Consider the following 27,920-nt stretch of genomic DNA (forward strand, 5'->3'; position numbering starts at 1 on the left):
GAAAAATTTTTTTACATTTTAGCAAGATTTCCTTCTCAATAAAATATTCACACTTGGTTTCTAATCTGTGATTTTATCACTTCTATAAAATGAGGCTTATTTTCACAGCCACTTATGTTTTCATAACATACAGTCATTACCAAATTTTGTGAAAATAACAAGAATTAAATGCTAAAGACATGTGTATACCATATAGGTACAAACAGATTCTGATGTATATGCTATATATTTTTATATCTATGCATAATAATATGAAGTTATTTGTAACTGTACTAATTATTATTCTAGTCTTATAATTGTTCACCTTACTTTTTTTAAAACCAGTTATTAATACTCAATGTGATTGAGTGATGTCACAATTTTAGTATAGATGCTTGTCTATGTCAGCTGTTAAATAATACACTTCTACCAAGATCAATAACTAAAAAATGGAGGACAGTCTGAAATTTAATCTAGAATGTATATGCAGTGTCCTATCATCATCTATACCAATCTGTAAGGAGACTTAATTGCCTTTAAACACATTATAAATGATGCTTGTTTGTTCATTTATTTCCCTCCCACAGATACCAACTCTTTTCCAACTTGCCTATTATCATAAAAGACCTGGTTTGCAGTCCGAAGAAGATACATGGTTGAGATGATAAGCTGAGGGTTTGTTGTTATTGTTGTTGTTTTTGCTGGAAGTAACAGTTCTTGATGGAAAGTAGCAAAATCACATACAATAATGGGTTCTACAAACAGCAACTGAAGTAGCAAAATAGCCTTTCTTACCTAGGAAATGATTTTTTAGTGTATTTGGTATGGAAAAGGAACCACATTTAGCTATACACATGAATGACTGAAGAGTGGTGCTAGAATTCTTCCTAAAACACAAATATAATTTGTTATAAGCGACTTAGAATGACTCGTCATCTTCTGGCCCAGAAAAAAAAAAAAAAAATCCTTATCCTAGCTTACAAGGTAATTTGAAGACTCCTCCCTGCCTCTGCAGTACGGTCTGCACCTTCCCCCTCAACCTTCCACTCAACCCCCTATTCTTCCGTCCGTGCCTCTATTTTCCTGCTGTGTTTCTGCTCCCCAAAGTTGTCCATACACCTTTACACTTTTTTCTATGATGCTCTTTTGTCTGTCGAAATACGTTTCTCTCTCTTTACAGAAGGGCAAAATTTCATGCATCTTTCAGACCCAATTAGATACCACATAATTTCTGAATCCTCCCCCAATCCCTTCTGTGCTTGGGAGGATGAGAGGTGAGATGAAGGGACTAGAGAAGATGTTGGGCAAAGCCAAAAATAGTGATTTCCCATATCAGTCATTGACTAGAATCTCCAAATATCTGCACACAACTTTGAGGTACACTACCTCCAGAACAATGTACCTATCTTTACTTGACTATCAGTTAGGACTGGTATGGAAGATCTCCGCCCTTTAAACAGTTGATGCTGTTAAAAAAAACATTCAACTAGCTCTATCAACTCGACAAATCATTATTACATTTTGAGAACATCTTTTTTTATATCTGACTAGAACACTTTTTATTTCCTATTAAGACACTCGTTCTTTGAAAGAAAACAAAATAAAATAATATAAAGAAAAAAGCACATAAAGAATATCCATATACATAGAAAAAAATTCTTGAATTCAGAACCATTGGAACAAGTCAGATTGACATTCTTGCTTAAACAATCTGGCTAAACTAAATAATCTAATCATTCCCCCAACTAAATACTGCTGAGTAATACTTTAATGAGCATTTTCATGACTAGAGATTTTCCTGTATTCATGAGTTCAAATGATTCACAATTTGTAAAAGTTTTTGATAAATTGTGACAAATTGATTTTCAAAACCATTGTATCAATTTTAAATGCCCCAGCCATCTTGGGTGATTTAAAATTTTCTTTTTCAATTAAATTTGATGGCCTTTGTGTTTGTTTTAATGTTTAAAAACTACAAATGAAGTGAAATGACAACCTTTAAAACAACATGGAGAAATTTGATCAAATGAATTATTTTAGGATAATTCACATTTAACTACCACATATGTCTGAAGAGTATTGATTCATGACCTGGTGTCACAGCCTGTTTTTAATTTTAATCATCAATAAGCATAATCACGTAGTAAAGAGTCACATGGAATTTAAAATAGTTTATGACTCCGGATGGTATTGGTGTTTCCAAACAAGTTGAAATTTGAGTATACATGTAAAATCTTTCATTTTGAATTTTAAAAAATGCTCTTTGAAGAGGCTGATTTGTAGCAACTAATGTGGAAAAAACAGCAAAGTGTTAAGTTTTAACTGACCATGAATTTAACAAGAACAAAGTGATGCAGGGCATCCCTGGTTGCACAGTGGTTGAGAGTCCCCTTGCCAATTCAGGGAACACGGGTTCAAGCACTGGTCCGGGAAGATCCCACATGCGGTGGAGCAACTAAGCCCATGAGCCACAACTACTGAGCCCACATTCTGCAACTACTGAAGCACATGCTCTTAGAGCCCATGCTCCACCACAAGAGAAACCACCGCAAGGGGAACCCAGACAGCACAACGAAGAGTAGTCCCTGCTTAGTGCAACTAAGGACAGCCCGTGTGGCAACAAAGACCCAATGCAGCCAATAAATAAATAAATAAATAAACAAACAAATAAATAGAATTATGTTTTAAAAAAAGAACAGTGATGCAACTAATTAAAACTCAAATAATCTTGACCTACACTTTCTGAAAATAATGCCTAATAACTGGAATTAATATTCTCACCTGGACAGATCATGTCAGATCATAATCATGAGCGTCAAAAATGTGGTTTAATTCTGGACAGATCATGACAGGAGAATGGGGTTAATTCAGGTCAATATATTTTAATAAAATTATGATAAATCCATGGGATATTCAGAATGCCAGAACTAGGACGTTAAAGGTTTCAGAAACTATGCTATATAAGGAAACGCTATTTAGCTTGAGGAAGTACAAAGGGGACTTGTGATATCTGTTTCCAATAATGTGAAGGATTTGAGTCATACAGAGAAGTTTATGTTATGTTATTCAATTCTGGCTAAGAATTAGTTGTTATAATACCTAACCAAGAAATGGATTCTTTTCCTCCTTTCCTTCCTCCCATAATCAGTGAACAGACATTTACTAAGTATGGAACATAACTATTCCTGGCACAGGAATAGACCCTCAGAATAGAGGTACTAATAAGGTATCATCCTTGTCCTCAAGGAACTCACTCAGTCTAATGGAATTGATAGACTATCTATCTATCTATCATATTCCAAGATATATATAATACACAGAAAGTACTATACGGGAAAGTTAACTATTCAGACAAAAGCTGATCAACATCAGGGATATCATCTATACTTTTAATTTATAGCTACTGCACCTTTGTGCTTCTTTCCTAACATGATGTGCATAGTCTTGTAAGGTATATTTATAAACATAATGTTTATATCATATACAATGCTCATATATTATTTACGTATATTATCTTAGAAAAATCAAAGTATAAAAATTAGGCAAATTTTTAATGAGATCAATGTTGTCACTGATCAGTGAATGTGAAATTGAGCTCCTTAGTTACTAGAGCAAAAAGGGAAACATTTGGACTTAAAAGTTTTCCATTAAGAAGAAAGATAGCATGCATATATTTTTCAGAAAAATATACTTATCTTGATTCTAAATCTTTGAAGCAGAGAAGTAGTGAAATGTGTCTCAAACTGGCCGAGGTAAGAGTATACACATTGTTTAAATTTAAGTAATTTAAAGGCGGGTAAACTAATTTCAAAAGAGGGAGAGATAAGGGCTATAGAAACTAGCAAAATATGAAATTTACTCTAGAAGGTGCAATGTGGATAATCAAGAATTTCATTGTTCGTTTGACTCCAGATGCCTTCTTTCATAAGTCTTCTAGTTTCACGAACTTTAAGAAGTGCTAAGGAAGCAGTCAATGTCTGAACAGATGGTTCTCCTGAGTGTGCTTACTAGTACACCTGTGCTTCCCACATGGGCTTTCTCCTACTCTGAAAATAGACTGTATCAGCGTTTTAAGTTCTTTTGTCAGCAGACACCACATGTTATAAGCACCTAGAAGTTCTCTTCTACCAGATTTAAATTTATCAAGATGCTATCTGCCCAGTGCAATAATTTGCATTAATAGTCCCACTTTCTTCTTTATAGGACTTATTTTCCTCCTTACTTAACCCATCCATCAATTGACTCTAATGAAAAGAAATGAAAGAAAAAAAAACATGCTTAAGATAAGGAAAACATAACACTTATTTTGGATCCACTAGCTCATTGTCTTTATATCCTCTGCTCAATTTTTTGCTAAGATAAAACATGAAAAGACTTAGCTATCCTAAGGATGCCCCAAAGATGACTGAAGAGAAAACTCTTCACATATTGTTCATTCATATATTCAAAGATATTTACTAATTCTTGTTTTGTACCAGGTATTGTGTGAAGCTATGTGGATATAGTGTTTAACAAGGCAAAAAAAAGCCCTTGGTTCTGGGAGTTTATATTCTAGTGGGGAATATAAATGATAAATATGTGAACAAATGAAAATAATAATTACAGGTTGTGATAAAAGCAAAGATTATCATAGTGTTGGTAAAGCAATATAAAGAAATTGGAGTTTGGGAGTAGGAGAGCTTACTCTAGAGAGGTTGGCAAAGAAGGTTTCTCTAACGTGATGACTTTGACCTGAGTCCTAAAGATTTAGAAAATGCTAGTCAAGCAAAAAGCGGATTGGAGGAACACCCCCTTCCAAAAAAAAAAAAAAAAAAAAGGGAATGGAAATTACAAAGGCATAGAGAAAAGAAAGAAAGGGTTAACACATGTTTAGGAACCAAAAAGAAGACTGAGTGAACCCCAGCACGGTGAACAAGGCAAAAAGATAGGCAAGATTCAGACCATGCTTAGAATCAGAGCCTGTTAAAGAGTTGCAATTTTACTCCAAGAGACTGAAAAGCCATTGGAGGGTTTTAAGTAATGAAGAAACAATCTCTCGTTTCAATTCTGAAGCGAACCACTGGCTCTTACATGTAAAGTGGATGGGGAGAGGTAAGGGTAGAAGCAGAAGATTAACTATGAAATTACTAGGAAAGTATCACTGACTTGGACTAGAACTGTGGGATAGAAATGGAGAAAGGTGAAAATATTTGTAATGTACTTTGGACATAGAAGCAAGAGGACTTGGTCAGATGGTAAGTGACAAACGGGAAAAAATCTAGTAAAGTAATAGATGGAGCAAGAAAGCAGATGATAAAAATGTCAAAACTAGCAACATGACCACTAGGGACTGTCAGGAAAGGCAGATGAAGAAAGGCAAATAGGAGAACTTGGGAAGAGGCAAAATGCAGAACTTCTGCTCAAGTTTAAATTCAGTCACAATCACAGGAGATCTGCACAAATATATCAGTTCAAAAAAGTTGTAAAAGAATAGCTTATTGAAATAAATAGAGCAGAAAAAGAAATAAAGATCAGTTCCTAACAAACATAAGAAAATAAATTCCAAAGGAGTTAGCATTATAAATATAAAATTTAAAGCCATAAAGTATACTAGAAAAATGTGGAATAATATTTTATAGTTTTAAGGATAAGAATAACTTTATAAGCATAGCATGAAACCCAAAAGCCATAACAAAATGACACACAGATTTGACTACATAAAAATTTAAAATGTCTGTATGGTAAAAGGCATCATAAATGAAGCTGGAAGCCAAAGGCACAGTAGAAAAATAATTTGCAACATACACAACAAACGGTTCATTTCTATAGCAGGTAAAACACTCCCTCAAATAAAGAAAACATTGGCAAAGGAAAAGAACAACAGTTCACACAGAAAGATATACATGGTCTTACAAATATAGGAAAATATTCTCAGCCTCACTATTAATCAAAAATATGCAAATTAAAGCAGCAATTAGATGTCATTTTTACCCATCAGGACAAGTGAAGATTCAAGAGACTGATAATGACTAATGTTAGCAGGTCATAGAAAAACAATTATTCTCACATCTTGGTGGTTGTAAACTTAAATAATACTTTGTTTTTAAGGAGAAGACATTGACAATTTGTACTAAAAGCAAAAATCCACATTATTTGACATAGTAATTTCATTTCCAGGATTTAATCCTACAGGAATATTCACACAGGTACTCAAATACAGTTTTATAGCTGTTTTGTTTGTAATATAAAAAAATGTGGAAACAACCTCAATGTTGATCCACAGTGTACTGACTATATTTATTGTAGTAACTTTGTACAATGGCATTATGTAGCAGTAAGAGAAAATGAGATAGCTCTTATATACTGACAGAAGACTTTCTATAAATGAAATAAAAATTTAAAAAAATATAGGTATAGGTTAATATTTTTATTAAACAGTTTTATTATTCAATAGATATATATTAGTATCTTATGTTTATAGCACTCTTTAGCTCTCTATCTAGGTCTATACAGATAAGAAAAGAAGTCTGTGAAGGTCTATAACCTCTATTTACTGTGATTATTTCTAAGTGTTGAGACTGCAAAAAATATTTTGGCTTTTTAAGATTTGTAAATTATATGAAATTTTCATGTGTCAGTTTGAAAAGACAGGAATATGAAAAATGGAGAAAGAACACAGAGTATAATATATTTAAAGTTTATGATGAGAAACTGCTTATTTTAGAATAAGCATATAAGCAACAAAATAAGCGAACAATGATTATAGCTAATGGTGTAATTGTTGCTGTATCTGGAAAAATATTATGGCTTATTCAAAGAAAGTATTACATCTCAATTTTTTAACCTTTTATTTCTAAGATAACACTGCACTTTTTATTTATGACACTAGTAGTTTCATTATGTTGGAGGTAAGTGATGATACTATGAAGACTGCAGTAATTTTGACTTAGGGTGATGATATTTAAGACAGTCCTCACTGTTTATTGGAATCCAAAAACATGTAAAGGGAAACCTGAAATGAATTCCCTGACAGCTAAGCAAATCTTAAGTAAAGCAGTGGGGAAAGATATGTTTTGAATACCTGTAGTTATTCTGAAACCTAATAACATCCCTATAAAAACTATGTAAGTTGGCCAACTAATGAAGTATCCAACACTTTGTGTAACATATAAAGACTCATTCATTCATTTTTATACTTGGTGGTATTTTATAACATGAATTTGGCAATATAAAGTAATGAGAGCACCATCATTTAGAATACTCAAATTTCTGTGCTGCATTACAATCGCATAGAAAACTTGATGTCCAATGTAAAATGCTATAGATATTCACTGGGGTAAATGAAAATTGTTGAAAAATTTACTTTAATTCTTTAAATTTTACAATTTCTTAATTATAAAAGATGTTTGAGGAAAACATCTTTCTAATTAGGAGTTATCTAGCTATTGTCACAAAGTGATGGCTCTCTTATGAATACTGTACTAACCAAGATACTGTAGTGTGAATGGCAGGCAAAACTGACTTTAGGATCTGATGCCCTGGATACTTTGTGGTTAGGCAAATTTTCTTAACTACAAATTTTCAGTTTCTCCATATATAAAATGAAAATAATAATGATACCTGCTTCTAGAGTTGTGTAAGAATTGAGGTAACTAACACAGAGACTTGGCACATAATCAGCAGCTGTTATTATTAACAAAGGACAAATGAGTTTCAAAGAACAGGGAATTATCAGCTATGTCAAATCCTGCAAACTATACTATTAAAAGACAATGACTAAGGAACAATGGGGTTTACAAATCTGTAAGTCACTGATGACCTTCAGCAACACTGTTGCAGGAGTGGTGATGGTTAAGGGAAAAGGTAAATCATGATAAAAATGGAAGGAGCTGATGTGGAATATGTAGAACTTTTGATAGTAAGAGAAGGAATAAAAAAATATGATGACAGTTTAAGAGGCAGAGGACCATTTTTCCAGCTAGGACACACTGGTTATTTTCTACGACAAGGAAGAAGCTACTGGAGATGGAGTTTATGGGAAAATTCCTGGTTTTACCTTAGTTACAAAGATAAAATCCAGTTGGCTTTTGAAATGAAGAAGGTAGGGAATGAAATGCTGTTTGTTTACCTAATTTATGTGTAGCTCCTTCAGGGTTGTGGGCCTTTTTTTTTTTCTCTGTGACTGGAATTCATTGAGAAGCCATTCAAAAGTTTAGATTGCCTCTGTAAACACACACACACACACACACACACCCATGCTCAAGAACACACAATTTTGCCTATAATTAGGAGAATTCATCAATCTCTTTAATCTATCCATGAACCAATTTTTCTCTTCAAATGGTCCACAGATCCCAGAAAAACTTACCCTCTATTAGAACTTAGAAATAATTTTGACAAATATGTATTTAGATTTGTGTATGTAAATTATAATTAACAATTCAGTTAGAGGTCAAAAAATTCCTATGAAATATCAACAAAATATATTTATTCAAAACAAATTGCTTTTTCAAAATATAAACAAACTTAAAAATTTAGCATTGGTTCAGAAATACATGTCCTATATGACACAGAAAATGTAATACAACTAAATTTAATTGTTATAATTGTAGGCTAAATATTTTCCAAACACTTCTAATATTCATAAAATTCATGTGTCTTTTTATGTTAATAAAGAAACTGAGGCTTAGAAGTGTTAAGTAACTTACCCACTATCAGGTTGCAAATTCAAGCCCATCTGGCTCAAAAGCCCAGAAAAGACTCCCTACCTCTAAATAAAGTTAAGAATATTCTAGGCCAATATACACGAAACAGTATGTATTAATAGAATGTATGCAGGATTAATACAGGCTACTTTTTTTCCCTGGTCAAAATACAAAAGAACCCTATAGAAAAGAGAAGGAAAGACAGTTGTTAAAGATCAGTTATTGGGGACTTCCCTGGTGGTGCAGTGGTTAAGAATCCACCTGCCAATGCAGGGGACACGGGTTCAGGCCCTGGGCCGGGAAGATCCCACATGCCATGGGCAACTAAGCCTGTGCACCACAAGTACTGAGCCTGTGCTCTAGAGCCCATGAGCCACTACTATTGAGCCCACGTGCCACAACTACTGAAGCCTGTGCACCTAGAGCCTGTGCTCTGCAACAAGAGAAGCCACCTCAATGAGAAGCCCGTGCACCATAGAAATGAAGAGTATCCCCTGCTCACCACAACTAGAGAAAGCCCATGCACAGCAACAAAGACCCAATGCAGCCAATAAATAAATACATTTAAAAAAAGATCAATTATCCTTGCAACACATTATTAAAATTCTGCAGCCAATGACAAGGTTGATCACTATTTACTTGAAACTCTTCCCACCTCTTGGCTCCTGTGAAATTACTCTTGCCTAATTTTCCTCTGAAATCACTGGCTCATTTCCTTCAGTTTCCTTTTCTCTCCCTGCCCCTCAAGTATTGGTATTTCCTGGGATTTTGTCCTTAGCATTCTGTTCACCATTTTTGCTCTCTCTGGATGATTTCACCCACATCCATGGTTTCAGCCATTATCAAATGTCTTTCTTCAGTTCAGACTGAGCCCAAGAGCTCCAGATACACATGTCCAACTCTCTACTGCATTTGGATGTTTCTTAAACTCCTCAAAATCAGTACATCCACACTAAACTCACCTTCCCCATTCAAATCTGCTCCTTCTGTGTGTCCCTTCCTAGTTGATGGTACTACTATTTAATCATCTGTCCAGACCAAAAATTGAATAATTCATCTTTAATTCTTACCATACTTCCTTTCCACTCTCCCACACAGACATCCAATCCATCACTAAGTTCTGTCAACAGTTCTGTATTCTTGGATCTATGTACGTTTCTCTCTCCTTAGTGCTTCTACTTTTATTCAAGCACTTATCGTCTTAAATTGTATTACCTCAAGATTCAACTAACTGGTCTTTTTCTTCCCATTTTGCTCCCTTCTAAAACATTCTCCTTCTTGAAATCATCCTGTTCTTTGTAAAATATAAATATAATCATGTCGCTGTTGTTTTTAAATCCTTTATGGACCCCGCTTTTTATTCAGAAGCACCTCCTTACAAGAGCTACAAGTTCCTGTGTGAATCTACAAAGCTTTGCCCTTTAGCTTCGCCTTCCCCTCGCCCCACTTTCCCCTCACACTCGGTACTACAGTCAGACTACACCATATTCAGTGACTGAATCACACCTGACCCTGCCACAACTTGGTGCCTTATCATGTGCTGTTCCTTCGGCCAGGCATTCCTGCCTTCCTCTCTATTTTTCAAATAACTAAACTAGTGCCTTAACACCCAGATCAGGCAACATGTCCCCTAGGAAAACATGCCAAGTTTGATGTTCCTTCCTGTGTTGATCTCTGTCATAGCACTCTGTTTCTCTATCATAACACTCTGTCTTATGGTACTGTGATAACTGGCTTATGTATCTTTCCCACTATACTGTTAGCTCCTTGAGGGCAACAACTACTCTTACAAGTTTCTGTATCCTCATTTCTAGAATAGTGTCTTAAATACAGTTACCCTTGATAAATATGCTTAATGAATAAATGGATACGTTTATTTTCTAATCTAGTGAATGAACACATTCACTGCACAATATGACTTCAGTCTTTGCTGTACTACTCATCATCTGATTAATGAACATGTTACCCACACGTCTTTCCCTATTTTCTTCAAAATACTACAATGAAATTATAAAAAAAAAGGCAATTCCTTTCTTTCTTGAGTCAAGTCATCTCAATATAGATGTATTTTTCATATCCTATGGTCTCCTGGTTAAAGTACTAGGATAGTAGTTAGAAGACCTGGGTTCAAACCCTGGCTCTGCAGCTTGTTGGCTACATGGTCTTTGGCAAGTCAAATGATTTCTTTGAGCCAAAGCTGGCTTAACTAAAAAATAATGACTATCTTCTCAGACATTCTCCTTCTAAGACTAGCTTGAGGTCAAATAAAATCAGGTACATAAAAGCAGTTTAAAAACTGTTGTAATAAAATGTAAAGTGTATTTATTTTTCATTTTAACTTCCTGAACTACAGTAAAATTCTGTAAATAAGATATATACATATTTCCCAATACCAGAAAGTAAATTTTTTTCCTCTTTGAGAAATAAACAACACTTGGGAGAATCTACAAGAATAAAAAGGTTTGGAGAGTTTTTTAAATGGCTTTATGAAAGCTTAATCCTGTGACAATACTGAAATACATCAATGCAAATTATGCATCATTTAAGAAAGGGACAAACCATATGAATATGACTCATCTTTGCCATCAATCTCATGGAAAATTAAGAAAAAGAAAGAATATTATGAAACTAAAGAATTATTTCAAGTCAACACAGAATCTTGCTATCAATTCAAAATACGGAAACCTGATGACAGTCACTCATTTTCCTAAAAATAATAAAAAGTCAAACTGTATTCAACATATTTCTGCTAACAAGTTTGCAAGTCAAACCATCAAAATTTTATTTTTAGTATTTTTAAGATTATTATATGATTCCAATACGAACTCTTAGAATGTCTTTTTAGAACTTCGTGTCCCTGAAAAGGAAAATGTACAAAATTTAAACATCATTGAATTAAAGTCAAAAGATTATATTATTCCATACCCTTAAACTCAACAAGTTTGAATTAAGTCCCTGTTATATAAGCTCTGCCTGCAGAGCCTATTGAATATAGTGTCACATTTTCAACGTATTTAGATTAACTAAAAAAGTATATTTTACATACCAAACTACTTTTACAAGTAGCACTCAACTTGGATATTTAAAGCTGATAACTAAACACAAACAGAACTAATATTTAACTTAAAAAAGAACAACTTTTTCATCATTGCTAGGATATAATATGCATTCTATTTTTGATTTACAACTTTCCAATCCATCGTGTTGTAAACCACTGAATAGACAGATTTTAGACAGAAAAGGGGGGTAAGATAAACACGTTATTTAAAAAAGAAAAAGAAAACAAAACAAAAATATTAACCAGTTGGTCTTTCCTATCCAAGTTTAAAAAGTTGGAAACATTCCACAAAATTCTCTTATTTCACCTAAGTGACAGTACATGAGTACTTGATCTATTTCACTATGTATTTCCTACTACCCATCTGAAATTAAAAGAATCATTTGAGAAACTGAATATCTGTGGATTATATTATAAAGGGACTGCCTTAATAAAGGACTGATTCTTTCACAGGATTTCTAACATAAATGGACTAAATTGATAATTGCAATGTCTCGTGTTTTTGTCTTTTAGAAAACTTGGTGATAGACTACTTTAGTATTTTAGTTATTACTTCTTTGGCCAAATTTAAGATACGTCATCCTCCAAACAAAAATATCTTTATTAATTAACTATTGGAAAAATATAAGAACACAGCCTGCTTTTTTCAGGCTGTCTCAAATGTTTTGCAAAGAACAATTTAACCAGCATGTTTGTTTGCAAGGATAGCTACTTTGGGCCAAATGTATAATATTTTGTTAAATAACATTGTCCATATTGAATTTATTTTTTAAATATCTACTTTACCGTAACCCACACTTTGAACACATTACAGCAAAGAAATGTACACCTTTAATTACATTTTGAAATTTGACTACTTGGGCTATTTATTACACCTATACTTTGTTATTGAAATATGTCATAATTTTATATTATCTGTATTTCAGCTTTATACTTAGCAAAGTGTGATTCTTCAACAATGTGAATAGTTTAAAAAGAGAACAATATGTTAATTTAATCTTGCATAAATATTGTAAAAAATAAAATAAAACTATAAGCCAAAATTATCCCCAACCTCCCTCAGCAACTTGGGATTAATACCAAAAGTGAAAAATTTGAGGTGATTGGGTTTATACTTATGCAGTATGTAAACTCTATACACAGAATGTTTAGATTATCCAAAGTATTCTCAGAGTGCTAAAATAATTTTGAGGCAGAAGAACCGACATTAAATTACATCTGTCCAATAGATGACCAATAATTCTCTTTATTCCTTAATCTTCCTTATTTTTCTTTAAGTATACATTCCATAAAATAAACATATTCTGTTTGGTGGCCCTTATTCACAAAGACTAGATCATGCAGTTTTACAAGGGTCCACTGCAGGAAAATCGTACTTAAAATAAACCTACCCCGACACATATTATACCTTTATATTTAATCCAACATGAAAAATTTTTAAATCTAGTCTGTATCACTGTGAGGAATAAGTTCCATGTTAATTCTTCAGAACACTATTTTTATCCTTTTGTACCCAAAGGCATAGAGCTTGATATATGAGGTTGCCTCATACTTATTGCTTACGCTTCACCTTTAATTAGACTGGAAAATCACGCGTGTACATGCTCTTGGTCAGTCCATTAAACAAACACCAATCACCTGACCCACACTCTCTGACCATTGATTTTTCCTAAATTCTGCTTACATTTGCCTTAAGGACATTTGGTATACCCATTTGTCAAAAATTTTTCCTTTTCTTTCTCACTAGAAAATGTTTTTTTCCTTATTTACAATTTATGTTTTCTAAAAAATATTTTAAACATGTACAGAAAGTCAATTATATGTGTTATGAAAACCACAATACCACTAACATTGCATTAACACTTGGAATCAAAATAATCAGACTTAGTTTACTTAGCTTCAATTTTCTCAATTCTAGCATGTTAAAGAATAGCAATTACCTATATTTTATACCTTTTTCTACTTTTTCATTCGATGCATAACTTCTTATCAGTTTCTTATGTTTGCAAGTTCTTTACTAGTAACAGTTTATTTTATATAATATTTTTATTATATAAATAATATAATGCTAATTAAAATTATCCTGAATGAGATTAACAAATGATATGGAAGAAGAAAAAATTATCACTTTATAGTTTATATAGCTGGAAGCCATAATACAAACTTTAAAATACTTAAGAACTTAATTTGGAAAAATAAAACTAATATAACTCCACTTGTAAGAAAGTCTTTCAAAATTAAATAATAAAAATGAATATTTAAATAGGAATTGACTGTAGACAAAGCACCTTCAGATGTAGTTCAATCATGAATTATTCTTAAGCTTAGAAATGTTTTTGTTGAGAGAATCTCAAGAGAGACAAAGATTTCAATTATTTCAAATATTTCAAATACTTCAAATATCTTGAGAGAAAGATATTTAAATCAACAGATAATGTTCATGAAGTAAGGAAAATATTTTATACCTAGAACTATTTGAAACATTGACATCTCTATTAAAACTTGGAACAAAAGTTAATAACTTAAGACATTTTTAAAAATGACTGTCCACAAACTTTGCTCTAATTTATGTTCATTTCTGCTTAAAAATAACTCCCATATAATTATCTTTATAGTGAATATTGATTTTATTACTAAATACAACAAATGATTTTTTAAATTAGGTAGTACTCAAAGGAATTAGAGCATTCCTACAAATTAATACAATTGTAGCAGTTAAAAAATAAAAAGCCCAGTGCTTTAACCTCCTTATGAAACCGAGTTCTAAAATAAAGTAATAACTAGATGCCAAAAATTAAGGAATTGTGATTATGTTATTTGTTAAATGAATTAATGGCAAATATATGAATTAAAATAATTAATGAAACTGATATCCCCTTAACATATAAAAACTCATTGTTTTCAATTTCACTATTTTGTTTAGCATACACTTTCTTATACTCAGAAAGAGGACTTTCAAAATTAAAATATACTCAACTTGATATAATAAAAATATTACACAATGCAGATTGAATATTTTACTACTGTTATGCAAAATTTTATATAGAAACTATTCCTTTATGTCTTCCATAATCTATAACCATTATCTTAACATATAAATTTTAACCAGTAGTAAATTAGCATGTAAAAACAAGGAGGTATGTGAAACATGTATTTCCCTCAAGAGTGAAAATGCAATCTAAATGCTCTATTGACTGATCATATTTCAGTGATTTTTTAAAAATTAATACATAGTTGATTATATTTTTTATATTGTTATACAGTAGTTTGGTTGGGGAGCTCTATTTAATTATAGCATTAGGTAAGGTCACCAAATCTCAATCTCATTGTGTAAGATAATAGATCCAGCTGGGTTGGTTTGTGAATTCAGTGTATTGGAGACTAACATGATTTGCCACCAAGCTAAGGATTCATGGAGTTATATCCACAGGATATATGCATTACCTGATAGCAAGAGACATTTATAACCCAGAATATAAGAGCAGGGCAGTCTCAAGTGACATCACCAGATCATCTGCAGCATCAACCAACCGACTAGAAAATATAACCTCCACACCACCGCTCCCCTCTTTCTCACTGCTAGCAAACCTTCCATTGCTTTTACCAGTGTAAGAAGGCATGTGTCTTCTTTAAAAGCAAGACATATGCTTACTCAAGTGAAAAGCAAATAAAAACCAAAGGAACAAAAATCAAAAACTAGATTGAGTACAATTTTCACTAACTTGACATTCCAGTTGTAGGAATAATACTGAAATGTTAAAAGAGAAAGTAACTTCAATTAATTTCAAGAAAAAGCAAAGAAGCATGAAAGGAAGAAGGGAGGGAGGGAGGAAGGAAGTAAGGAAGAGAAAGAAAGACCAGCTAAATATCCCTGAAACTAAATCTTGTTTTTAACTCTGATTTGCTCTGTAACCAGCAAACTGTGGAGATCTTGAATGTCTTTCTAAAAAACATAATGATGATGATATAATACTAATAATAATCTAGAGGAAGAGGACTCTATTGCCCTATTTTAATTCTCTTCTCATTTATCCACAACTTATGTTTTACTTACAAGCATTTGTTACAGCAAAACTGTTGGCTGTCTCAATGTTGTCCACATGAGGTACCAAATTAAAAGGAGCTTCTGACGCATTGGGGCTGGTGTTATGAAGAAAAATTGCTAATCGAAAAGCAGTGTATTCCTGATCTGTGTTTCGGATGAAGAGACCACCTATTAAAAACAGCAGAAAAAGCACATTCAATGTTTCCTCTTGTAACTGTTATTATATCCACCCCAAAAACTGTCAAATCCACTGCCATTTACCAACACATACAATTAAGGAGCTATCCTTGCCACATCTTGGAAGACTGTCCTTTGTCCCTAAGGTGTATGCTTAGTATTTTAGTCTTTAGGACAGCTCAGCTTTTTCCTGTCCCAATTTGTCTTGATCACAGTGACCTCTGAGACAGACCATTTAGTGTGTTTTCCTTTCTCTCTTCTTGCCCTCCCCAGGATTCCCAGCACACTGCTACAGAAGCCAGCTCTGGGCGTTTCTAAGATGCTTGCAGATGGACAGAAAAGATAATTTGCATTAAAATACAGAAATGAAGGGATGTGGTGACGTGTAGGTTAGAGGGAAATCAGAAAGGAGACATAAACTTTGTTTTTATGCAGCTCTTGGACTCAGTCTAATTAGCACCGTTTTGTGCACTGTCTACGAGAAATGATGCAGTCTGAGGCTGGGCTTAGTTGGAAGAAATTCAATAGCTGCGTCCCATTAAAAGACAGGAGAGACTAGCAAGAAAAGCCAAGGACGGATACGGTCCCTGGAAATAGAGTGGAGAGGGAAGATTAAGGGCAAAAGATTCATGAGGAAAACAAAAGAAAAAAAAGGTTCCGGGAAAGGGATCTAACTTTGGAATCGGTTAACTGGTAGCAAGCAAAGGCAAGGAGGTGCGGGTGTAAATGCTTTTTTGCCCAGTGGCTTTCTGTAATAGCGAAAGCTGCTGCGTACAGCACGGTAAGAAGTGGGTGGGGGGGGGGGGTGTTTTGCTTTGTTTTGTTTAAATAAACTCTACATCCCTTCATGCTCTAGAGAAAGAAATGAAAAGAAGTATCAGATAAAATGCAATCGAACCCCACGGAGGTTTTTTCCTAACTTATCGCAATCCTACTTAAGCGACGTGGGCCAAAGGTGGAAATACGAGTATAGACTGAGGACGGATGGGTGGGCAGCTCTGTGCTGTTCCAACTGAACCTGCACCAAAGAGGCAGTCTTTTTATAAAGGGGAGAAAGGAAAAGAGAGGCAGAGGGGCAAGGAGCCGCCGAAGGTCCCCCTATATTGCCTAACAGCAACTCATTTAACTCACTTTCGGATATCTGCTACAGCCACCCTCATACATACCCCACCCGAGCAGAGCTTACCTATTTGCACGCTGCTTGGAAAGGCTCCCATGGCGAGTCCCCAAAATCCAGAAAATAACAAGACAATCTGTCTGCAAATAATCCTCATCTTCTTTTCTCCTCTCCCTGGCGCGCACTCTCTCTCTCGCACTCTTCCTAAAGGCTGTTCAGAGAGGCATTGAGGACTATGGCGCTAAAATCAAAAACAATGGAAAAAAAAAAAAAAAAAAAAAAAACCCAGAAAAAAGAGAGATGTTTGGGTGGTTTAAGGTTATGACTGTTTCCCTTTAGCAACCCATCCCGATCTGCCAGATTTTTCCCGCAGCCTCCATAGCCCTGGAGAGGTTTTCTGTCCGGCTGCAAATGTTGCACATGCAAAAGATGGTGGTGGAGCGGCTAGTGGCTGCTCGTAAGGATGAGACATGCGCTCTATCTGTGCCTAGCTCTCGCACTCGCACTCGGCCCTCGCTTTCTCACCTACACACACACACACACACACACAGACACAGACACACACACACAGACACACACTGGCGCCGCGACAGCCGCACGCGCTCTGCTGCTCCAGTCCGCCAAGAGCCACCTAAAAGCCTACACCAGCGCGGAGCCTCGCGCCCGCTCCGCGAGCGCGCAGCACTCCCTTCGCACTCCCCTCGCCCATCACCCGGCAGGCTTCATCCCTTGGTTGCTCACCCGAGAGCCTCTATCTCTCCGATGCTCCTGAGCCAATCTGGAGACAGGTTTTTCCTTTTCACCACTCCCGCCTCTCTTCTTCCCGCGTTCTCAGTGGGTCCTACTCTGGGGATGGGCACCCCCAGCGTCCCTCTCTTTGCTTTCCAGGCTCTTCTGCTTCGCGGCTGCACTTGGCAGGAAATTCACCCGCGGGCCAGGTCCTCAAGCCCCGAATAGGGCCGCGGGGAGTTAGTACTTCCCCGTGCCCCCTGCCTCCTGCAGCATTCTTGCAGCCTTACGGGGAGCACCGGCTGCCTCCCTCTCGTTCAGCTCAGCCTTTCTCTCAGCCTCGCCCTCTTCTGCCACTGGGCTGCGCGCGGGGGACTCCGGTCCTCGCTGCAGCAAAGATTTCTCACCAGCAAACGGCCCGGGAATCTGGAGAGCCTGAGACCGGAATGGATGAGATGAAGGGGCTCAGGAAGAGAGAGGATGAGAAAAGGGTGCGAAGGGCAGCCGCAGGCAGATCTAAGAGGTTGGGACCAAGGAGGAAAGAATTGATGGAGGTCAGACTGGAGAAGAGACACAGATGTCGAAACATTCTAGCAAAGAGAGGAAGGAAGAAAAAGTTAATTTAAATAACAAAGTAGGGTGATGAACAGGGTGGGGAAGTGACTGAGAGGTGAAAACTGAATAGGGCCTCTATGCTGTTCTTTGAAAGGCATGGAACAAGGAGTAGGAAAGGTAATTAAAGTGTCCTTTCTTTCCAATCGCCTTTTCAGGTGACACTTTTCCTCTGTGCTGGGCTTCAGGAGTAGGAAGAACATAGATCAACGGCTGATGAAGAAAAATGGGAAGGGTAGTGCTTGGGGCAGTGGGCACAAGTTGGTGTTTGTGCCTGATAGAAAAATAGGGTATTTTTCACGCACATCTTTTCTTAGCTGGAGCTCCAGAATACTCACTCTACTCCATGTCACTCCAGGAATACTTAAGCACTGCATGGATGAGGTCAGTAGTCATTTTAAATGGGTAGAAGAAAATTAATTATCCTAGAAAGTTTTAGAACAATGGTGTCATTGTCTCTCCAAGGGTCACCTTTAAGACTTCATTTCACTTGGCTGTATTGGATGGAGTCTGTACCACACCCAGAGATAGTGATTGTAGTAGCAGTGAATGGAAGGTTTCTGATTTTCTCTGTGTGGTTTGAGGTCTCCTGACCTAGATAGTACTTCCAATCCCCTAATTCCATTAAACTGTGAGAGAAAAAGCATTTAAAATTTTTACAGTTCTTTGCATGCCATTGGTTGAATCCTATTATTTTAGAGCCTGGAAGGCTGGGTCACATCAGCTAAAGCCAAGCTTCTGACAAATAATTACAGGGAGAGATTCTCTTTAAGGATTAACTGTCAGACATTTTAGAAATCTTCTGGTATGATACCTTCATTTAATATATTATTGTCTTCTACACCTAAAATACTGTATTCCCTTACATTTTACAAAAGAATATAGCAAGTGCCTATGTTTATCTGGTTTATCTGATGTAACATTTGGGAAAAGAGGAGAAAGAATTGATCAATGTGGCCCATCTGGTAAAAACTTCTTGAAATATGCACTACCTTTACTCCTTCTAGTCTCCTTTCATTAGACATCACCAACCGCCTGTGTTTGGAGTTTGAGGATGACATTTAATAATCCTTGCTAGAACTTCAGAGTGCTTTACTTCAGAGTGCTTCTCTAAGTTCTGAATTTTCCTTTTAAAATCACATCTTTTTGTTGTTGTTGTCATCCATTTTTCTGTTACATTTCACCATGGATTGTTATGACAAAAAAAAAAAAAAACAAACCTTAGTTGTGAGTAATTGGATGTCACAAATCATACATTTGTCATTTTAGTTTATAAGGCTTTAGTCTTGCGAATCAAGTGGGATTTGAAATGTTTTCCTTTTTGTCTTTTCTGTCAATTTAAAAACAAGCTGTAGTAATATTATTCTGTTTCTCTTATAAGAAGATAATAAAATAGGCCATGAAAAATTCAAGTTGAATTTAACGGAAATTAAAATTTCAAAACCCACCAAATCATTAAATTCATCACCTAGTTGGGCAAATAGTCTAGCTTTCCCTAATGCACAGAGGCAATTATTAACTTTTGTTCTTCTCAAAATTGAAAAGTTTGTGTTTTCATATGATGTAATGCCAACATCAGTATAGTGCAGGACAACTTTTATTTTTCATCTAACCAACATAATGACACATAATGACACCTTGGCTAACATGACCACAGATGACATGACTATATTTTTCCAAAATAGTAATCTATGTTTTTAACTTCTATTTTTCCAGTTAATTAAAACCTCCATTTTACTTTATGAATGTAAATTATGTTTCTCTGTACGATCTCTCTCTCTCTCTAATCTACTTATAGCTATATCCTCATGTCATGCCCATCTTTAAGATGTACCAAAAGGGAAAGAGTTTTAGACTTGGCTGGGAAGGAAGGCAAGTGGAGGCTGGGGCATTCATATATGATAAAAATGATAATCAACAGTGCTGAAGACGAAGTGAAGACAGTGAAGAATACAAATGTAGCTAGAAATGGTAGAGCTAACACCTGCACTTTTAATCTTGAGTTTCTGGTCCTCCAAACAATTTTTATAAATATGACTTGTGATACACTTCCTATTATCCCAAGTATGGATTTATATATAGAAAACGATTACTTGAGCCTCTCTTTGGAGCATTTGTAAAGACAGAGGTAAAAGATCCTGCTATATCATTGCAAAAAATTCAAAGGGTTATTACTAGCTGAGAAAACGAAAGATACGTGTATTTGATTTTATTGCTTTTGTGTTTTTCTAAGTAAATATTTTCAGTTTTCTGAGATACAGTTTACTAATATATTAAAAGAGGGTATCATACCAGAAGATTTCTAAAATTTCTTATAGTTACCCAAATCTCTGATCCTATGAAGTCAATTCAGGCAGCATTAGAGCAGTTTTGCTATGGGAAAGGCCCTGATGCTGTGCACGACCCACAGATGAACATGCCACAACCTCATACTCAAAATATTCACATGGTATGGCAGAATGTGACCCCATAGAGTCAATGAATCACCATCAAGGAGGTGAGGAGAAATAGCACATGGAGTCTATCAGGGAAGGCTTTGTGGAGAATTTTCAGTGAGAAGAGATAGATATTGATTGAGAGGTATAGATCTCTAAGGAGAAAAATGGTGTCCAAGGGCCTGATGATACCATCAGCACAGGCTGCAGAGCTGTTCTGGGGTACATACTTGGAGTCATAGAGGATGATAAGAACAGAAACTCAGGTTAGACCATTAATGGAGCATATTGAACGAAGTACTTGGGATATTGAACCTTATTCTGTGAGGAGGTGTCTGGTATGTATATATACAGAAGGGGAACGTTGGTGGTAGTAAGGTGGTTTGGTGATGTAAACCAGGAAAGGCAGGAGCTGAGACTAATTTATAGACTGCCCTTTCAGAAAATCCAATGAGATGTGACAAAGATCTGGAGTAGAATCGTAGCAAAGAAACAGGATAAGGAAGAAAGGAGAGGTATTGCTGAGATACAACTGACAGGGCACACTCATCACCTGGTGGGGAGTCATGGGCATGGTGTATATTTAAGAGTTAAGATCAAAGGTAATCTCAAGTTTGAAACCTGAGTGTTCTAAAAGGAAGCTGCGGTAATCAACAGGTTGGTGAGACCTTCAAATGGGAAAAGAAGCTTAGGAGAAAGGGCAAATTTGCTGGGAAAGAGTTTTTTTTTAATCAAATTATTCACACTCAAATAGTTATATATTGAGCATCTACAATATCTTAATGCTTCAGATATAATGGTGAACAAAACAAAATTCTGGCTATTACTGGAAGATTCCTCACATTTATGAACACTCACTATTTTGCTAAGGCCTTACATATATCATTTAATCTAGGGAAAAATTAGGTATCATTAAATTGATTAGGAAACCTACGTAAAGGTTAAAATTTTTACACATTTTATTCTTAGTAACTGATGAAACCAAGAGCATGGGAGAAAACTCAGGTCTGTCTGTTTTCAGAGACCATGTTGTCCTCATTAAAATCTGCTGTGTTAATGAGTTTAAGGTGCAAAGAGGGGTCTGTAAGATAAAAAGTAAACTGGAAGAATCCACAATATTTAAGAAAGCAGTATGGTCTATCTACTTCAAAGACCTCAGGCTTTTAGAGTAAAATAAGTGGGTTCAGATTGTAGGCCCTTGGTGTCTTGGCTACATGAGCCTGGATACATTGCTTAACCTTTCTATTCTGATGGAATATATGTAAACTTTCAGTGCAGTTCTGGTACATCATAGTCAGTTTTTATTAATAAAGAGTTGCCAAAAATGTGATCAAGTTTCCAATAGAGGGAGGCACAGAGTACCATGTGAGCAAAATAAGAAGTCTAATTTTGATTTTGAGGGAATCCAGGAAGAACTCAAAAAGAAAGAGAATTTGAACTGAATTTTTATGGATGTGTTTTATGGATTAGGTAGAGAGAAAAAATTATGTGCAAGACATGAGTGGGAATATGACTTTCTCTAAAATACTATAAGTTTGGTATACCTGGACTTAATGTTGTATTGGGAGAAGTTTCTGGAAGTAAGGTTGGAAAGCAAAGCAAGGGATGGTTATGAACTGTTTCATGCAGTAGTTTTGTCTGAATCTCATAGAGATAGAGAAAATAAAAGGTTATCAGCAAAGGGATAAAAAGATCAGATTTACATTTTAAATCCAAAATCTTGAAATATGTAGTAAATGCTATACAATGAGACTGGAGGCAGGAAGAGAAATTTGAAAGCTGTAGAAATAGTCTAGGTGAAAAATGATTGTGTGAACAAAGCTACTAACAGTCAAATTTACCTGAAGTCATACTTTTAGGTTTCTATCCCAAATATACACTAGCAGAATTATAAAAGTTGCATGTACAAAGCTATGTATTATAATACTATTTATCATAGCAAAACTCTAAACAACCCAAATGTTCTTTGGGAGGAGACTATCTTGTAAGCTATGGTATATCTAAACATTGGGATGCTATGAGTTATTCAGTGAAATAGAATTGCCTCTATATACCACTGTGCAGTTATCTCAAGGATATATTACGTGAGAAAAAGGAAGGTAGAGACAAGTGTGTGCGCACTAGCATTTATCTCAAAGAAGTAGTTCCTCTAGGGATAGAAAATCAGGGTGAGGAGAAAGAAGCAATAAATCTTCCGTAGGTACTCAAAATTGCATTATCTTAATTTATTTAAAAGCAGATACTTCTGGCATGCTCTGTAGTGGGATATCTCCTAAAGACAAAAATAATGGCAAACAACAATTTACACTGCTTTCACTAATCCTATTGTTGATGCTAGTATTTATATTGCTGTTCTGAGAATATTGTGTATATATAGTTGCATAAAACCATGAATTATTATGCTGGTATTGTTGGAAAAAGCATTAGAGAAAGGTGATACATGTCTAAGATCAATTAGGGTAAGTAAAAAACCTGGTAGTTTTGAATTTGAATTGGAAGTTACAGTATGGATTAATGCTTTATTTTATATTTTCAGAAATATGCATTTTCTAGATCTATATACTAAAGGCTTAGAAATAATGACCAGCCTATTAAAAATCAGCACTTCTTGTACATATTTTGTAGTATCTAATACTATACCCTACTAAAAGACATTCCAGGTCTAGGGAAATGACTCATTCCAGGTTTATGGAAGGAACTGTACAAAATGCACTTGGAACATTGTGTCATAACAAAAAGAAATGAAGCTATTGTAATTACTGAGTTCATGTCAAGAGTTTTCAGCAGCCAATTGGAAGATCTTTCCATTGGCTAAAGATGTGAAAATTTAGATATGAAAAGGAATAATGCTTGCAATATGTTACAACACATCACTGTTAAATCCATGGCATCATGGTGGTAATTTTGAAAATAGATAGAAGCCTCATCAGGTTCCTTCATAAGATGTTAGGTAACCAACTCATAATTTTTTAACATAAACTTTTCATTTTTGCATAATATTTGATTTACAGAAGAGTTGGAGAGATACTACAGAGAGTTTCCCTATACCCCTCACCTAATTTCAGTTTTCTTTAATGTTACTTTACATTACTCTGGCACATTGATCAAAACTAAGAAGTGGACAGTAGCATGTTACTGTTAATTACACTTCAGACTTTATTTGGATTTTACCAGTTTTTCCATTAGTGTTTTCCGCTGTTCCGGAATCCAATTGAGAATACTTCATTGCATTTAGTTGTCATATCTCTTTGGGTCTCTTTTATTCTGCAACAGTTTCATCATCTTTGTTTTTCATGACCTTGACAGTTGGATGAGTTCTAATCAAGAGTTTTGTAGAATGTACCCCAGTTTGGATTTGTCTGATGATTTTCTCATGCTAATTGAAGTTATGGATTTTGGGTAAGAATACCATAGAGTTGAAGTGCCCTTCTTATCACATCATACCGGGGGTTCCATGCTATTCCCATTGACATCACTAGTGATTACCTTCATCAGTTGGTTAAAGTGTGTTTGCAAAGTTTCTCCACTGTAAATTTACAATTTTTGCATTCCATAATATATTCCATAGAAGTGAGCCATGAAGTATGGCTCACTCTCTAGAATGAGAACATATCTACGTATATTACTTGGAATTTTGTAAGGAAGATCTGTCTCTTCTTTCCTCATTTTTAATTTAATCATTTGTTTATATTCAGTATGGACTTATATTTATTTTGTACTTTGTGTTATAATCCAATACTAAATTATTTACTAATTATTTTGTTGCTTAAATTAGTCCAGCTTTGGACATTTGGAGCTACTATTACGCCTCCATCCTTTTGTTTTTTGAACACTTCCATGCTTATTGTAATTACAAGATAATCCAGGATCATCTTGTATATTTTCTGTTGTGGCCTTAGTATGGTACATTTCTTCAAGAAGTCCTGTGTCCTCTTACTGGAGAATGATATTTAAAAACCAAAACCTGGACAATGGGTTTGCTCGTTGTTAGTGGGTTGTCATTGCTTCCAGGTTTTCATGTAGGATAGAGCTTGTATACTAACCTATGAATACATACGTATCAAAAATTATTTCTCTAGCTGTCCATCTATATATGTATTAAGCTGAATATGAGTTCTTACTGATTTATCCACCTCAAATCCAGCACTGCAGTGTTCATTCTAGCTTCCCTTCTTTCTTATCTTGCTTAGATATCAAAAAAGTCTGCAAAATATTATAACATATCAATGTTAAATCTATGACATTACAATAATGAGTTTAAAAAAAGATGGTCTCACCAGTCTTCTTTATATAATGTTAGGAAACCAATTCATAATTTCTCTCCAACCATGAGAAACCTGGTTCTAACAATCAAGTAAAATACATTTACTTATGATATACACCTGAATTTAAGTTTTCCAAAACAATTTAATTTTTATACTATATTTTTGTTTTCACCCACTGGTGATTACTGAAAACCCGTATATACTATTATTGATTATCTGCATGCCTGGAAGACACTGAATTCTACAGACATTAGTGTAAATGGATGACATTGTTTATGGCATTCTGTCCTATAAGAGGCTGGTGCATTATCCAGATTGATATCAACAATTTGATAAATTTATGTTTATTAGCTAAATCATTTCTTGACGGGGCCTAGATTTTTCAATATATATATATTTTCCCCTAACTAAACTGATACTTTTTAATTTTCATATTGTTTGATGCAATCACGTTCCAGCAATAGGAACAATACCCTAGTGCCTCATAGAGTGCATTACTGTACCTTTTTAATCTATCTGTCAAACTTGCTTGAAATCAGCACACTAATCTTGCCCTATAGCAGTTGCTTGATTAATCTTCTTTTCATCTATCTACCTCACATGGTCTCTGCATGAAACTGATTGACATTGTGCATGATTTTAATGCTGATAAATTATCTCTTTCAAAACCACTGAATCCTCATTACACCAAAAAAGATTACTTTCCTTGTTTTATGCTGCTCCTTCCTCTCTGGAGTCACTGTAATTGAAAGGGCTCACCAAGTAAGACTAATTCACTCATTTATTAACCACTTATTTATATAACATTTACTATGGATCATGGTATCATGAAGGAATGAAAAAGTGTTTTAGCCATTATGACATTTGTCCCTTAAAATTAAAGGATCCTAAATATAAACACGCATATATAAACACACATATCCAAGTGAGTACAAAAAAATATGTGGTAAACCTTACATTAGTGGTAGAAACTTGATGTGATTGATCTTCTTCAAGGCAGGAATTATTTTATATTAAAGATGAATCTACCCCTACCCTAGCACTAGCTCCACATCTTAATACCTATTCAAGGATAAGAATCATCAAGTAAAGTATCATGGGAAACTTAGTATTTGAGCATGATTACAAAAAACTGGAAGGTTATCATTTGTTGAGATATGGAGGAGCATTGCAGACAGAGGAAAGAATTGGGTGGGCATTAGGATCAATGAGTAGCCCAGAGGTGGAAATCATGGTAGGGATTAGTAGCCAGCAGCACTCGGAAGTTTGATTAAAGCCAGACTCCGAAGAGCTTGGCATATGTAGACATTAAATAACTATTTTGTAAACAACTTGGCAAGTGATACAAAATGGGGTATTGAGCCATACATTTTTCCTCTACCTTCTTTATTAACAAATATTGCTGTATTTCTTTTAATAGTGAAGTCACAATTTGTTTGTTTAACTTGATTCATATACAGGCAGTTGATGGAGAATTGATGAAATTACTTGGATAATCAAACTCCTCCAAAGTGATATTTCATATTTAAAAAGTGAATATTATATTGTATTTTCCAGTTTAAACAACTACATGGACAAATTCACAAAGTATGTGTTTAATATTTTAAAATTTAATTTGACTTTGGACAGTTTAATACTGATGGCTATAATTGTTCTTTGTTAGGCAACTACTATGATATAAGACAGTAATTTTTAGTTCCTAAAACAATCTTTTGATTTAGGTCCTACTAGCATTGTTTTAGAGATGAGAAAATTAAAGCATAGAGTGTTTAAATAACAAGCCCAATGTCACATAGCTAGTAATGGTACTGCAGAATTCAAAGAAATATCCAATTCCATAAATATCACATATATGTATGAGAAAAGCCAAGTGTTTGGTTTGTACCAATTTTCATCATTGTCATGGCTCTGACTTAAGCTGAAGTTTATGTATCATTAATGAAAGAAAAATTATGTACATGCTTATATTGTAGACATATTAGTACTGACTGAGTCATTTAACACAAATGCCATGGTAGCAAAGTTAGATCAATAATCATTATTTCTTCCAGTGTAATAAATATAAATACTTGATTGGTTAGGAAATAAAAAATCTAAAGACAGGGAAATAAGTGTACTCACTCTACTTATACAACCATCTGATACTTGAAACAACTCAAATGGCTGATCTATGATCTATAATAGAGTTACCCTCTTCTCCATTATTAATCATACACATCCCAGTTTATTACATTTAAGTTCTAAACTTTTTTCTGATTCTGTTTTTTTTTTCTTCCTTTTTTATCACCTAAGAAGATTGAGTTGTATGTATTTAGTCACATGGTATCCAACTACTTTCCCTTGAAAATACCCTTGGCTGTGACTGAATACGTTTTGCATAGTATTTTTAACAAAAATAACATGGAGACATACTGACTTCACTTTCAAGATGGTTCTGCTCACAAACTTGTCTGGTTTCCTGAATATTCACAATAATCTTGTGCAATGTTTGTCAGCCAGCATACTTGTTAGTCCAACGGAGGAAGTATAGATAAGCTATTTATGAAAGTGATCGATTACTGCTATCCCCAGATAAACTCTTAAAATCTGATTATTTCAGTATCTTTATTAGAACACAAAAATATATTTTATAAAGTATATGTCATTATACATAACAGAATATTGAATGTAAATCAAATGTTTATCAAAGAAAAAACTATTAGTGGTTATTTGGGGAATGTGGGATCATAGGTATTTTTATTTTCTTTGTATATTCTATGTACTTTTAAAATTTTCTAAATTGGTCTGTATTGCTTTTATTTTTACATCAATTTATTTGT

At 34.7% G+C, this 27,920-nt stretch overlaps 1 protein-coding gene and 1 pseudogene across 2 annotated transcripts in view; both read right to left on the minus strand.

Moving 5' to 3' along the window:
• The window catches only part of GRIA4 (glutamate ionotropic receptor AMPA type subunit 4), a 459,094-nt gene extending 440,966 nt beyond the window's left edge, over nucleotides 1-18,128 (minus strand). Inside the window, exons 1-3 of one of the 2 annotated variants that reach the window (XM_057750476.1) lie at nucleotides 17,802-17,935; nucleotides 17,130-17,301; nucleotides 15,776-15,934 (exon numbers count right to left, since the gene is read on the minus strand). In XM_057750476.1, the coding sequence (XP_057606459.1) occupies nucleotides 15,776-15,934; nucleotides 17,130-17,217 (247 nt within the window). In that variant the 5' untranslated portion in view covers nucleotides 17,218-17,301; nucleotides 17,802-17,935. Of the gene's footprint in view, nucleotides 1-15,775; nucleotides 15,935-17,129; nucleotides 17,302-17,801 lie in introns of both variants that reach the window. The other variant, XM_057750477.1, reaches the window with a different exon arrangement.
• Nucleotides 18,030-27,920, minus strand: part of LOC130860869 (kelch-like protein 20) — a 41,337-nt pseudogene continuing 31,446 nt past the window's right edge.

The sequence above is a fragment of the Hippopotamus amphibius genome, chromosome 9 (genome assembly GCF_030028045.1).
Source record: "Hippopotamus amphibius kiboko isolate mHipAmp2 chromosome 9, mHipAmp2.hap2, whole genome shotgun sequence".
NCBI lineage: Eukaryota > Metazoa > Chordata > Mammalia > Artiodactyla > Hippopotamidae > Hippopotamus > Hippopotamus amphibius.